Below are 16386 nucleotides of genomic sequence, written 5' to 3' on the forward strand. Positions count from 1 at the left end.
CTCATCCCCATCTTCGCAAATTAGCCAAGAGGCACAAAACGCGAAGTAAAATAAACTAAATCAAATCAAATCAAATCAAAATCGAATGCTGACTTAACTATGGATTGGTGTTCCTCTGTATAGGTGCCCCTTCTTCATTTTCAGTTAATCACTATTTCATCCTGGTCGTCGCGATTAGCCAAACGTAGCAGAAAAGTGAGTGAAATGAGGAAAATCAACTATGAAAATGTTAATTAGTATTATGTAATAATAATAATGATAAATTTATTGGTTGCAACCAAGTGGAAGTTAGCTCGTGGCTGTCAGATACAACTAGGGATGATTCCAGACAAGACATGGATCCAATTTCGAAACAAGATTGAGGCGGCCTTTTCAAAAATTAAGTCGAGAATAAGAGCAGACCCCTCGAGACTTCGAGACAGAATTGTTTAAATTCTAGACCACATCAAGGCTTACTGTTCGAGACTTTCGTATATATTTGAAAAAAATATATAGATCAAATTACTTTGCTATCCCCTTTTTCAGGCATACCAGGCAGATATATTATTCGCTTATTTATAGGAAAGTAATACTTTATGTTTATCATTATTGCAAAGTTAATTATTTAGTGAAACTGTGCAGCGTGGTTGCATACACAAAATTTTGCATCGGCGTGAGGAAATTGGGGAGCTACGAGTGAGTGGCGTAATCCGGTCTCGGAAATCTCCTACAACGGCTGGGGGTTCGACGTGCTAACCACACGTCACCCCATTACCGGTTGAAGAACTCCACACCTCTAAGTAGGATTGTGAGAGGGAGACTGGCAGCCGGGAAATAGGCCCAGGCCCTTTCGAGGGCTGTCGAGCCATGGATTTGTTATTAGTGGTATGGGGGATTGTTTCTCCTTTAGGGTTCGAGATCGAGACGACAACGAGACTTTTTTCATAAAAATTCAGTAGGAGACAGGCATTTACAACTTGAGACGAGAACAATCTCATCACACACGAGACGAAACGAGACTTTACCTAAGTCTCGTCTCGATACTATCCCTAGATAAACGTGAGTCTAATACACATAGCCCACCTGATTTGGCTAATCTAATGACGTCTGAATTGCCCACATCGATAAACTTGTCGCCTCCACGGTTCAAATTACAGCAGCAGGCATTTGTGTACATTCCACAAACCCCGTAACTGGCATTCCCGCAAATCCATCAACCGGTGTCCAAGGTTTTATTGGGGATTTTCCCACAGGAACGCAAGATAATCTCCCACGCGCATCTGGCAACATTGCCTGGTCCACCTGCTTGGCTTCTGCTCGCACGTTGTTATAATCGGCCAGAACTTATACGTCATAAATCACTCAGGATGACGTTTAACTGGAAGAGTTCAAGTTTTACGAGACACTAAAGCCGATTACCTGGGCGTTCTTCCACAGGAGACTGGTAACAAGAGTATTTATTTCCAGCAACTCACGGACCTGTTTTATGGGTGTATTTTGATGGTAAAAGAGGCAAAATATGAAACGAATACACATATAAACAGTGAAACCGTGACGTGTTACGTGTGGAACGTATTGCGCGCTATCTGCACGCAACTTCCCGAACTATTTCGATAGAATCGAGGTACAAATACTTCAAGTGAGAAGCTTTCGCATTTAATTACATGCTGCGCTTTCTGGAAGCAAATTATTACAGTTGACTAAAGCTACAAACGCCTTTATGAACATGCATCGTGAGTGATATGTACAAATGAGATAAGCGTATTAAATTAAGTGAATCGTGTAGCTGTGCCAACGAGATTGCAATACGTGCATAGAGTGGGGGCGTGATAAAAGTAAAGTACTGTAGCAGTGAGAACACGAATTATTACATTTGCGTAAATATGTTGCCTCTCCTGTTCCATTACGACGGTGATAGCAGCGTCGGAAGTTATCGATTGTTGAGTTAAGTACTGGCTTAAATGTAGTCTTTATGCAATATTCACACATGTGCGCGAGTAGTGGCGGACCTAGAGGGATTGATGGGAATTCACGTTTCACATATAAACTACTCCTTCATCTCCGTAACCCGCCATACTTACTACTCTACAACACACAACGAAGACATCCTCAGACATAAACCATGGCATAACCGTGACAACGGTGAAAGGTTTGGTGTGGGTGTATATGCACTATACAAGGATCCTTTCTTCTGGGAGCATCCGGGCAATCTCCTGAATTAATCTTTGCAGACTAGGATTCAGAAACTTCTCTTGAATCACCGGGTATTACATAAATATTTAATATTTCAATATTCATGTACATATTGAAAGAAATAAGTGTGCACCTTGTGGTTTGGCAACAAAACCTTCGAATGTTAGGGCATATCCTGGTATACAATTTGGCATTAAGACCTTTGAATGTGAGGGCAACACCTGGTATATAGTTTTGCAATAGAAAAACCTTTGAATGTTAGGCCATCACGTGGTCTACAATTTGGCAACAAAATCTTTGAATGTTAGGGTATCACCTGGTCTTCAGTTCGGCAACAAAACCTTTGAATGTTAGGGCATCTCCTGGTCTACAACTTAGCAGTAAGACCTTTGAATGTGAGGGCAACACATGGTCTATAGTTTGGCAACAAAACCTTTGAATGTTAGGCCGTCACCTGGTCTTCAATTTGACAACAAAATCTTTGAATGTTAGGGTATCACCTGGTCTTCAGTTCGGCAACAAGACCTTTGAATGTGAGGGCAACACGTGGTCTATAGTTTGGCAACAAGGCCTTTGAATGTGAGGGCATCACCTGGTCTATAGTTTTGCAACAAAATCTTTGAATGTTAGGCCATCATCTTGTCTACAACTTCGCAACAAATCCTTTGAATGTTTGGGCATCACCTGCACTACCGCTTGCCAACACAATCTTTGAATTATAGAACACAACGTGGAATGAAATTTGGCAACAAGAAACTTTGAATGTTATGGCATCACTTGCACTAAAATCTGGTAAGAAAGCCTTTGAATGTTAGGGGAGCGAAGTCAACCTTACAAACAGCATGATGCAACATCATGCCAAAACCGTACACATTTGTATCATTCCCCTCTTCTTAGTTCATAACAGTTTCGAAAAAAAAAACAGAACGTACATCATACCCTCTGGTGACAACCGTACGAAACAGCGACCGTCGCGCGTCACCTGCTGTTGACAGTGGAGTAGCTGGCCTAGAAAACTAAGGCAATTTCTCTCGGAAACTTTAGTGGGGCTCATTTTCTTACCCGATTGTTGCCTGTCTCTGCCAACACTGCTTCGTTGCGTGTCGGCGTCGGCAGACAGAAAACTTTGTTGGAAAAAAATGATGGACGAGGTTCAGCTTAGGAACTAATGTAACTTCGCTTATATTAGTCGTATTGCAGCTGTAGGATGGAAGATTACAAATCAGCGGGAGGAAATAGTTGTCCAATTTCTTGACAACCCAATTTCGAATTTCTTAACAATGAGAATCAGAACGAATTTCCCCTGACATGCTTTTCTTTCTTGTAGAATTAATATATCTCCGAAATGTTCAAACGTTGCTGAAAGTTTCCGGTACTACAGTCATAAGTTTCAAACGTTGAGTTTAATTGTGTAATAAAACTGTACATATTTATCCTTAATGGTGCGTATAGCTTGTTGCACTCACATATTTGTAAACAATTGAAGGACTTATTGCTGCAATAAAAAACAAGCACTTTATTTCTTAAAATGTAAAATGTCAATACTCACTACGTGTCTTCTCAAGCCATATAAGTAACAATCACTAAAAGCAATAGCAGTATATTTGATGCAAGTTAGCAATACATCTTTGTAACCTTAGTTTAATTGCCTCGATGACGGAGCGTTAAAATGGTCGACATTTGATCTCAACGCTGAAATTCCTGGGTTCAACTCCTTGCCTGGCATGGGTATTCTTTGTGAATGTCCCTTCATCAATTTCGTCTAATCATCACTCATCTTCATCGTCTTTATTAGTCAAAAAGTGTCACAAATACACAAAATAGCAATAGTTGAAATACATAATTGTGGGTAACAATTTTTAAAGTATTGCATTTTAGAATTTAAAATTTTGAAAGAAAATAATATTAATATTATACCTCACATTCTGAAATCTAACATCTCTTTATTTCAGGCTCGACTAGCACCCGGGTTCGAGTCCTGATCGAGCTCGCATTTATCGCTGAAATTTATAAAAATCTAGTGCTTGTTTTTTTATTTTTTTATTGTGAATGTGGTGTTGTTGGTTAAAAGTACGTACAGGCTTTTTAGAAGAACACAAAGTGTTTGGTTTTCAGAAAATCCAACCTAGTACTAGTGTGATAACACTGTTGGACTACAAGTTTTATTTTTGTGTGCCTCTCACATAGTTCCATTCTTCCCAAAACAGAAAATTAATATCTTGCTTTTCTTCTAAATATTTCCATGGCGGCTTTTAGCTGAATTACTCTCTTATGTGTGTGTGTTTGTGTGACAGCTTGTATAAATTTACGCGAAATTACACCCAATGTTTTATCATTACAAATACGTGAAAGTGCATGTCCAATTTTCATAAGGATTGAATGAAAAATGCCCTCAGTGAAAATTTCGCTCAAATGGAATGTTGCGAAATTGCGCTCAGACGATACTTCAGGTGAAAGAATTACTATTCTGAATGCAGAAAAAGGAAAAGAGAGCTTACAGATTTATGACAACTTTTTCATGAACGGAACGTTTAAATGTTCAAGCAAACAGTTCTGCCAAATTTACACAATTCACGCTGATTTTGAGAGCAGCAACGAAGAGACGAACATACATGCGATCGTGTTTGCTTTGTTAACGAATGAAAAGAAGGATACTTATGTAAGACTATTTCAGGACATCTTAGAAGCTGTGCCAGGATGGAGACCGTAAGATAGTTAATGTAGATTTTGAAGCTGCGGCAATTTCAGCCCTCAAAGAAGTGTTTCCTTCCCTCGAAGTGAATGGCTGCTACTTCCATATGAAGAAATAAATGCCTGTGGCGAAAGGTCCAAGAGCTTGGCTTAACACAAGAATACCGAGAAATCGAGGAAATCGGTCATCATATTCAAATGTGTCTATCGTCAGCATTCCTGAAACCTGAAGGCATAATAATTGGTTGGTTAGACATCCTATCAGAGGCTCCCGTCCACGAAAAGTTATCGGATCGGAGTTTTTTCATTGTTTTGTCGAGAGATGGCTGGAAAATGAAGAAATTCTTGTCGAAGTTTGGACGTGCTACAAGAGACGGCACCGAACTACGAATGCTGTTGAAGGATGGCATAAGCAACCTACTTGGACGACCAAATCCCAGGATCAGAGACGTGGTTCTTTGCTTGAAGAAAAGCGGAGAATTCAGGCTTCGTGTACATGAGATCACAGTTAGGGGAGGGTCGTTAATGGTTCTTGGAAGTGATTGATGCCCGGTTTTGGAAGTGTGATCGGATATTTCACTGAGTTGATATTTCGCTGAACTAAACTTTAGCGACACCGTCATAAGGAACTGGCCCAATACTGGCTTTATTTAGAATTCAACGTAAGCACAAACGTTTGCAGCACATTTCTCTAAGTGAGCTAAACTTGCTGCAGTATACGTTTCAACATCAGCTGACGTGTGCCCTGATTCCTCTCTAATTGCCTCTTCTAAATTGATCACTTCCCGAGAATTCATGGCGTACACGAAGCTTCACTCTAAGTTACTCCCACATGGAAATGTCCAGTGGTTCTAGCATGGGCTTCTCGCTAACACTCAACATTCTTATAACATCCTGGGATCCCTTTAGGAAAATGTATCAGCATCGTTACACACCCACATGATTTTCACTTATGCTTTACAATCAGTGTAAATGTGCCTTTGTAAAGTACAGAAGCGTTAATTTAACTTTGCAAGTGTCAGGAAATGTTATGAGGAATATATAGCAGCCCCTGTTGGGCGCCAATTTTCACTGATGTTCGCCTAGACAGCCCTCCATGTGGAACAGAAGGATAGAAACAACAAGCATATATGGACAAAGAAAAGACTACACTCTGGCAGGGGAACCAGTCGGCTTGCCTAATTACTTAGACCACAATGGCTAAATATAAAGTTTGGAGTAAATTTGGATCACCCTGTATATGGTATTGTGACCACTTGAAAATCTTTCACTTGCACTTGGTTCTATACTTAGTAATTCCATATTAATCGTCTTTCTTCCTTACCTGTCTTTCCAGAGAACACGCACAGACGAGAGGAGGCTCACGTTAACGAACGTAGACTTCGCAGCGACCGGAATGTACAGCTGCGAAGCGCAGAGCGACATGCCAATCTTCAGCAGACAATCCAATGAGGAGTTCCTCACCGTAGTGCGTGAGTAGACACTTCATTATATTGCTTTAGTCTTTATTACATAGTTCAGGTTGATGTGAGTAATTTGGGTTACGTTGAATTTCAACTCGTGTGTCTGCAGGGGTGCTGATTGAATTTTGAACGGATGAACACCAGGTATATATTGTGGAGGCACGTAGTGGTTCGGATCCCACTTTATAACTATAAACGATTAGCTTTACTGTGCATAAATTGGACTTAAAACACTAAATCAACAACAACAACAACAACAGCAGCAGGTACATATTGATAATTACGGTGGGCAGGTGTAAATGAACGCACATCTACTCTTCATCTCTCTTTTCTGTATATTGTTTTTTTTTATCTGCCTGCTCTTTCCTCTCTTCCTCTTTTACTTCTTTGCCTTCATCTCTTTCCGACACATTTCTCTCTTCATTTGTAAGCCTATACCTTTCTGCTTTTCTCTTATCTCTTTCTCGTACCACATTCTTCCAGTTTTTCTCCAGACTGTACACTCTCTATATATTTTTCTTCCAAACGTTTTCTGTCTGTAATCTTTTACTTGCTTCCATATGTCTATTCATATTTTCTTACCTGTCTCTCCCTATCTCTCCTTGATATCCTCTTTTTGACTACTACTCAAAATTTGTCTCTCTCTTGTCCTCTTTAATCTCTAACGAGAACATTTTGATTCACATTGAACTGACGAGCCAGGTGAGCTAACATGATTGGCTACAATTTTGAGAATATTCCTGAACTACAAAGAACAATGAAGTTTGCATGGATCAATTTTGTGAAACATTTATACACGTAGTCCAAAATACATGCTTATTTTGGGAGCATAGCACTTTAGATGAGTTAATTTTAATTTCATTACATTTGATCGGGTGATCAGAAATAATTCTCATATGGGCAACTGCTTGCTCTTAGTGACGCCCATGGCTGCAGCACCATCTATTGTAAACCATTTATACACTCACACCAACAGATACAGTTGCGAATTTATGGAAAAACCGATACATGGCAAAGTAGTGCCAATGTTGTCAGAAATCTACATTTAGATGGCACCTCAATTTGCCCTTTCTGTTAACACATTAATGCCCGGTTTTCCTTTCTCGCACCACGTGTCTTTATATATGTTCACAACATATTTTATGGTAGAACATAAAATTGAAGAAAGATGATAATTTTGAGTCACGCTTTTCTAATTATTACAATGTTGGTTGTTATTCTTACGCGTCTTTTTCTGAAAAGTGTGTATTTATATTATGGGTTGTTCCTTGGCTGTAGCTAATGAGCTTTATAATATTGCTGATGTTAGCATAGTTGTGTCCTTATTTTAGGAGGAGGGGAAATAGATTAGTAGCTCATTGTTGCCAACGAGTATCCAACTACCCGTGCTTGATCAGTGATGATGACTTTCCGGACAATAAGAACCGTGCCTAAAAAAAACTTTTATTTTATGCCACTTTTATGTCTCTGTAGGTCAATCGAAGCGGTGAATTAGTGAAACAGACGAACACAGCGAAACGTCCAAAACTACTCAGTATTTCAACCGGTGACGCCTGACTTCGCAGCTCGCTACGAAAACGGCACTCAGCCAAGTAAACTGACTTAAGTATTATTTCAATGCTAATATTGAAATATAATAATAAATAAAATTGTTCTGAGCATTAACAATTCCTGCTGCCATTCACTGACGTGATCCTCGACATGCAAGGTAGCCAGGTCGTACTTGTGTCCTTTCTGCAGAAAGCATGCAACACTGGAGAGCTTTGTCAATCTCTCCTGGAGGTTAAAAAAGCGAAAGACTCTGCTCTCTCCTGCAGGCCGCTTCTGAATATTCATTTCCTGATTATCCAGGAAAAGCTTTCGAATCTCGCTTTGCCGCCGACGGCCAGAGTTAAATGTAGGCTGCTTGTTCGTCTCTCTGAGCTTCCCCCCTCCCCTTACCCTACTGTCTAAGCGGCGGGTCCCTTTGATGTATCACAGCTCTGAAGACACCACTCGTACCTCAAAGCTCCGACCTTGACCGCAATCTAATGATGAATGCTGTTTTTTCGTTCCAAACATGCAAGAAAGCGATTCCACCTCACTGAGTAAAATTTAATATTTGACCACATTCTAGCGATCTAGTAAAACAGTACGGTTAAATGCTATATAATTGGTATTTTTATCTACATTTTACATCGCAGGTTAGTGATTAGTGAAGACAATGACAAATACATACATTACAACCGTAACATGCCCTATACGCTTCAATTTCCCACATTTTTTTTTTTTTGGCGAACGCCCATATTATTGTCAATTGATGCTAAATTTACCCTTATATTCACCTAAAAATAACCGTACTCCATCACAGATGAGATATTTTGCATGGAACTCTGCCGTAAACGCCGCTCTAACTTTATTGTACGTGGGTGTGTGTGTGTGGGTATGTGCGCGCGCGCATTGGACCTTGTAAATTTGAACATTTCCATATCTGCTCTTCCACTGGCAATGTGTCTGTTTCTTTACTTTGACATCATATTCCTTGACGGTGATGATAAAGAATATTGAAAGATAGAGAATGATGTAACCAAATGAGGGACACCCTTTGGATTTTCGATACCCGGCTCTATATTTATAAATCAGGGTTAGAAAATATCATCCCCTCTCAGAATAAATATAGGTACTACATATTGTTTAATTACTTCATCCATAATAGTTTTCATTTTGGTTGGATTTCTGGTGGGATATCTCTCGAGGCGTCAGAAAATGACTTATAGTTTCCGGGGCGGCTCAAGATAAAATTTCAACCCTGGTGGATTTTTGCCTCCCCCGCCCCATAATTTCTACCCTGTCACCTCCGTACCTTTCCACCCTGGTCACCCTACTTTCGACCATCCCTAAAAAACATGTTTATGTTACATACGGTTTTAGCGATGGAAAATAATAGCTTTATTTTTTAATTAGTAGCTACATAATGATATCAAAAAACAGTAACATCTTAGCTTAAATGGCTACATGATTTTGCAATACCCTTATTATGCTATGCAGGATTTGTCTACACAAATCCAACTCTTCTTTCAAAAGAAATAGCCAGGCTTATATAATCAGAAATATATATTTTTTTTCAATACTCGAGATGGACGGTCCTGTTTGTCGCCCCCAAAGGAGGTGCCTCGGGCAGTCGCCTTTAAGCTCTCCCTGTACTGTTGTTTCACGGAATTTGTCAATCGTTTCTGGCTAAATTAGAGTAGGTAAGAGGGGGGACTAGCCATCCGCATATTGCAACATACCGTGAAGAACATATTGGGGGATGTGATGGTAGGACCTCACTCTTCGAATTCGGGTATCCCACGTGACAGTCGGACGCCATACTGACTGCTCCACCGCGGCTGTTGCGTCATTAAGTAAGTCTTTTAGATCGAGGAGTCTGCAGTTCGTTTCACGCTACAGGCACTTTTGCGAACCTCCTGATCTTACTTATCTCCAGTTCCAAGCACCCCATATGTCCCTAAAATGGACATTTGCCAAAATTTTTCGATGATTAAGTCAACAAGATGCGAAAGAAAATGGCGTCAGCTTTCAGAGATTCTGTCCTTCACTTTGATCCCTCGTGGTCCTTGCAACAAAAAAGGAAAGTTTGAACAAAATCCTCCTCCTCTTGGGCCTTGCGAAAGTAGAGGACTCCTGAAGCGAGATAATTCATCATGTCGTGACAAAAAAATCCTTAAAATTCACGTCACGATAACCGTTCCTCACCATCCCCTCTTTGGTTGGGAATTCTACCGCCAGATGTCTCTGGCGAATGGTTTACCTTGTGGCGTTGCTTGCTAAATAAACATGGCCGGGAAGGGAGATAGATATCGCCTCCAGGAGTCGTCAAAGTAAAGGACCGGGAAATTTGTGTACCCTCGTTGATAAACAGCCTTCGGAATTGCTAGCTAAAAGGGGTTATGTCACTTAAACTGCGCAGTTAATTTGCTGGTTCTCTTTTTACAAAGTATGCAATTGAGTGGGTTTTTTTTAACTTGTGGCTGTAAAAATGTCTAAAGCAGAGTATGCTTCTATACAAGCAAGGAGAGTCCTTACATAAACATTTCTGTTTGAGTGAGTACTCTGCTCGTGCTTATTTAGAAGCGTTCTTTCTTTTTTTTAACATTGCAAAAACAGTCATTCGGAAGGCAATGCAGTGTGTGTGGTTACGTCACTACATTCAGTAACTGCCATTTTATGTCTAACATAGGTAATTACTGACAAAATTTGGTTCCCTAAATTTAAAATATCCTTAGTATGGTTATCATATCATTTTCGAATTTATATCGAAAGATTTTGAAAATATCAAAATCTGCATTTCTGTTTCTTGCAGTAGATATTTGCATATTAGTTTAAATACTGTCACATTTTAGTAGGCTTCTTAGATTGTACAGTCATGGACAGTTCTGTGTTGTTACAAACTTATTGACTTTTTCGTAGTACAATGCCTACAACTCAGAAGTGTCTATGACTAGGGAAGGTAGGAAAGGGCAGACATGTGTAACAATAAATGTTTGATTGCAACGACCTCGAGTCAAAAAAAATAAAAATTATTCTCTATTTTCCATATACATTTATCGTAACATTTTCAACACTTATCTTACATCAATTAGTTCGTTCTTCAAAACAGTTTGTGTAAAATGGACAAATATACCAACGAGTGCCAAGTCGAAGGCACAGTGGTCCAGCTTACATCACGAGGAGAGCAGGGATGACGTTTCGCATGCTCATCCTCCAAGAGTACCGAGTGGTTTGGTGCTGACCTCCGTTGCGGAGTGGTTAGCACGTAGTGCTTCGAAGCTAGGGGTCCCAGTTTCGAATCCCGGTCGGGGCATGGGTGTTTATGAGTGTACCTTCATCATATCATTACTCATCCTCATCTTCGCGATTAGCCAAATGTGGCAGAAAAGCGATGTAAAATAAACAAAATCAATCAATCAATCCGAGTGGATTTGTCCTCATTTTCCAACTACAGTAAAACCTCGTTAAGCTGGACTTCGCTTAATCCGGACAGGCAAGAGGCAAAAATAAGGCAGAATGCAAGGTTTTACGTAAATGTGGCTAGAAGTCAAGAAGAGAACTTCCCAAGGAAAATGCAGTCAACCACTGATGAATTTCTGTTTCTCGCAGACTTTGTACTGTACTGTATAGTGTATTTAGGTCTATGTCCTTTACATACACCATAATAAACATGTTTTGTTGTTATAAACAAAGTTTTAATGCACTTTCTACTGTCCTTTTAAGATATTTCAGTTAATTCCGACTTTCGTTAAACCGGTCAACTTATCTCCCCCTATTAGTCCGGATTAACGAGGTTATACTGTACTTCCATCTCTATATTGCCACCCTTTTTTGCTCCTCTTTTTTATTTCTAATACTTCTCGCTTAAGTCAGGCAGTCTAAAGCAGCGTGACGTTCTCGAAGTGAGGTATGTTGTTTACATCCACATTCTTTATCACTTGCAGCCTCAAGTGAGATCCGTGCCTAGTCGGGCAAGAGTGTCCGCTTGCACATTTGCCGGAATTTAAATTTATATTTTTCTTATTTAGAGGTGCACATCTTCCTCTTGTGGATAATTATGACTATAGAGCCAACCTGCGTGGCGGAATGGTTATCACTGCGCGCTACGACGTCAGGGGGCTCGGGTTCGAATCCCGGCCAAGGCTTGGTGTTCTTTGTATCACTTCATCAATTTCATCATATCATCACTCATCCTCATTTTCGCGATTAGTCAAAAATGGCAGAAAAACGTTGTAAAATTAACCATATCAACAACAACGAGACGATGGAGATAGCTTCGGCAACGAAATTGTGAGTCGACCACTCAGCACGTTCGGCAACCAAAGCGACTGTGACAGAACATGTAAAATTTCTAGTAGCTTTTATAAATATGAAGACAGTGTCTTTCTTTTAAGTCTCAAGCACCACCCCCCACAAAATACTTATGATACAAGTGTTCTTATCCATTTCAATTAAAAAAATATTTAAGAAAACGTCCATTCTGTTGTAACTAATTCATTCAAACCGTCCAAAAAATGTAAGTTGCATCTCTTACTTTGAAATGTCGAGGTATATTCTGCTCCAAACTGCATAAAATCACGGATAGTTACATGATGTCATAAACCGACGAATCTCTCTGAATTCTCCATCCATGCTATTTTAACCATTTTCGCTACTAAAGACGCGTCTGCGTTTTTAATCTGTGTCAGACCGGAGGTTTCTCAACGTAACACCTGAAGTTAATCTTTGCGGGGAAACAGTTTCTTTCTTTGTGCCGCTACAAGATGGTTGGACAGTTATATGACAAGTGTTGAACGTCTCCATAGCTACTGACTAATGATGTGTGTCCATGCGTAAATAACGATAGTCTGTTTTTCACATGCGAACTATGGAATACGTCTAGACAATGTAATCTATGTAAACAACATGGCGACCAGCGTAAGCTTAACGAACATCATTCCATTAAACAAAATTGAACCCAGACACCGATAATACATACATTTTGTGCACTTATACGCACACACACACACACACAAACACACACATACACACTGCCAACACTGGTGTCTGCACGAGTGCATCCGAATTGCTACAGACTTTCTTTTTATGGCTTTTGCTTTGTCGTTAAAATTCGTATTTGTTGTATTGCCTATTTATCCTGGCGCATACGGGACCCGCAGCAAGGTATTGTGATTTGGGTGGCATACAAACCAGGCGTTCCGTATTACGTTGGTTTACTGTTTCGAATCACAATTTGGCATAGCTATAACGTAATACTTTTTTTTAGGATTTTAGGTTTGGCATTTAACTCCATAAAAATATTAATACGGACAGAATGAGAATTCAATCATGAAGCTTTGTAATATATAATGACAATGTCTTACGCTAGTGCGTAATACCGGTTCGATGTCCGAGCGCGTTAAGTGGTCAATTTTCTATTTCGCCATCGAAGTTCCAGGTTCGATTCCTGCCTATGCCTGGGTATTCTTTTGTGAGTGCATCTTCATCAATTTTATGTAATCTTCACTCATGCTTATCGTCCGGATTAGCCGAAAGTGGTAGAAAAATAGCATAAATACAGAATAGGGGTACTGCAAAATGAAACAGGGACAGAGTAGGGAACGCAACATACTACGAAGCCAGTGGTTCCAGGTGCGAACCCTGGTATGTAGCATTGTGTTTCTCCCATCATTCATTTCATCATTCGTCCTCATCATCGATCAGCACAAAAGATAGAGAAGGGATATAAAATAACAGGAATGAAAAGAAAGGCAGTAACGCGGGATTTTAAGAGAGTAATGTTGAGTGTAAAACTTATGTATGAAAGGGAGTGTTGGAGGTACCACGTTTGAAAGGGTGCTGTGGTTTTCTCGTCTTTCGTTTCCTTAGCCTTACTTACCTTCTTTACATTATAACCCAAATTAAGAAGCATCCTCCCTCATAACTCATAAAATGCTTGATAGTTTTAACTTTTAAAAGTTTATCTTTTATGTAAGTTGTTATATTTGTTTCCACAGTGTATTTATATGTTTTATACTTTCATTCCAAAATCAAGTTATATTTGAGCTTTAAGTTAGGATTAGGTCTAGATCGTATTGGCTTCAACACCTTCACGGAACTTTCTGTCGAGACAATAGATGTTAAGTAAATCACAGAACTGTGACTAAAACTCATGATTTATGAATCAGAAAAACAACTTTTATTCAATCCTGTAACTCCCATCAACATCTTCCTCCCGTCTTTTCTGTTTTTGCAGGCCACTGCATGCAACTATTGACACTATTTTGAAGCTTCTTCTTGATACACAAAATGTGATAACGTCGCATTAATGGGAATCACAATCGAAGATATTTCTTGACTATCTAGTAGTAATCTCATTTTTTGGACCAATTAAAAAGTATTAACAGTTATTATTATTATTATTATTATTACAGTAAAATCTGTCTATACCGGAACATGATGGTTTCGAGCAAAATTTTCCGTCTTAACAGTTTCCCTTCTTATACAGCGTTGACTTTAAATACAGTATAGAGCGCTGCAGGAAATAATGGAAAGACAGATATACATTTCGCATTACTTATAATGTAGAGTACTAATGCATGTATCATCAATTTCATCATATCATCACTCATCCCCATCGTCGCAAATTAGCCAAAAGTGGCACAAAAAGCGAAGTAAAATGGACACTCACAAACATCCATGCCCATGCCAGGATTCGAACCCGGGACCCCTGGCGTCGTAGCGCGATGTGCATAGAGGGAAAGAGAAAGATTGAATATGAGAGGTGAAGAAAGATTGAGATAAAAGTGAAGAAAAAGAAACAAAGATAGATAACAAGAAAAATAGAAAGATGACGCAAGAAAAAAGGAGAAATAGACAAAGAAAGGTGGAGAAAGAGGGTAAGAGATGAAAGAAAGAAACGGAATCGTAACAGCTATGAGTATTGTAGCGCATTCGTTCATATCGACAATGTTACCGATAAGCGAGTGGCAACAGAGGCGTGTTCCACTTACAGTATTGCATTGTTTTCTTGCGAGCGAAAACAATAAAGGAAGAAATTTCCGTCTTACTGAGAATAAAAACATCTCGTTGGTCTTTAAATGGTGTTCCGTTTCCGCGTTAAGGAGGTTTCCGCCTTAAGCAGGTCATTTTCAGGTATAAAATCGGTCCGTTCTGGGGACTTTTATTCCGTATTTACAGGTTTCCTTCTTATAGAGGTTCCGGGATATGCAGTTATTACTGTAGAGTGTTAATGTATGTTTCGCTTTCGTAATATTCTGATACTATTTAGTTATAAATATTGTGAAAAGTATTCAATAAGAACATAAAAATTATTGAATGAATATATCAGACCTTGTATACAAAGCCCTCCGTAAAGTAACTTTATTCTCGACGAAATATTTCTTTTCAAATTTACACAAATGCTACCTGCTGCGTGTAGCTACTTCTGACAATCACTTCTCCAATTAGTTGACTTTACCGCAGTGCCATCTATTGCCAAGGGAAAGAAGTATTCGCGCATTTCAGTGACTGTGAAGATCGCAGGCCGGGACATTTCGGCAGTATGACGCAAGCAGTGTTGACAAGTCCTCCCAAAAGGCGAGCCTTGATTTTCGTTATCTTGACACTTTCTAGACGGCAGCATCGTAGCACCTGCAGAGAGCACTCATTTCTATTCTCGGCACGGACAGATAATTGCCACGTCGTTAATAGACGACGCTGCGACTTCGTTCTGCTTGGACTGGATTAAATATAACTCCAAAAACGAAAGGGTATTTCCCCTTTGCAGGTACTGAAAAGGTCCGGGAGTTAGTCGGTGAGAAGATTCCTCAAACAGGGTGATTGTAAAGTACGCAAAATTCCGTTCCTAAATTGTGCCGGTTGATTTTGTAATATTTGGTCGAGCGACATTAAGTACGAAGAAGGTCTTGGTTAAACAACACAAAATTTTTCCAACTGTTTCTGGCAAACAGACAAATTGATGTTAGCAAAAGTTTAATTTTCTGTTAAAAACATACAAACTTTTCTAGACAAGACATTTTTGCAAAGTATGTTAAAGTTGATTCATAGATATGTCTAAGATTCCTTTACGAGATGAAACAATTTCGTCATATACAAGGGGGAGTCAATAATTGACTCACAAATTTCTATAAAAAGTTACTAAACTAGATGAAAACTTGAAAACCGTTTATTAATACACATACAAATTCCCTTATTTGTCAACATAATCTCTTCCGATAGTGATGTACATATCTCGTCCTCTTAACTAGTCTCCGATACCTACGCTATAAAAGTCTCTGGTCTGCTGCCTCAGCTAAATGAACTCGCATCTACCGTGACCTATTTTTTGTACAATACAGACGGTAATGTATTATGCTACAGGTTAAACCATGGGAGCGTTCTTTAAGTCATAACAAAAAGTGGGAATCGAACGAAAATGACTACCCTCGTGAACCTGGTAAAACCAGTTATTTTACCGACTTTAAGAAGGAACTAAGAGAAGGCGGGCGAAAGCTTCAGTCGCAGTGTTTTCTTCATGTAAAATTTTTAC

At 39.4% G+C, this 16386-nt stretch overlaps 1 protein-coding gene across 1 annotated transcript in view; it reads left to right on the plus strand.

Moving 5' to 3' along the window:
- The window catches only part of LOC145988322 (nephrin-like), a 580912-nt gene that overhangs the window by 399323 nt on the left and 165203 nt on the right, over positions 1-16386 (plus strand). Inside the window, exon 3 of the mRNA XM_083123185.1 lies at positions 6200-6335. Coding sequence (XP_082979311.1) covers positions 6200-6335 — 136 coding nt within the window. The remainder of the gene's footprint in view (positions 1-6199; positions 6336-16386) is intronic.

This window comes from Lepisma saccharinum, chromosome 5 (assembly GCF_977018435.1).
Source record: "Lepisma saccharinum chromosome 5, izLepSacc3.1, whole genome shotgun sequence".
In the NCBI taxonomy this organism is placed as follows: Eukaryota; Metazoa; Arthropoda; class Insecta; order Zygentoma; family Lepismatidae; genus Lepisma; species Lepisma saccharinum.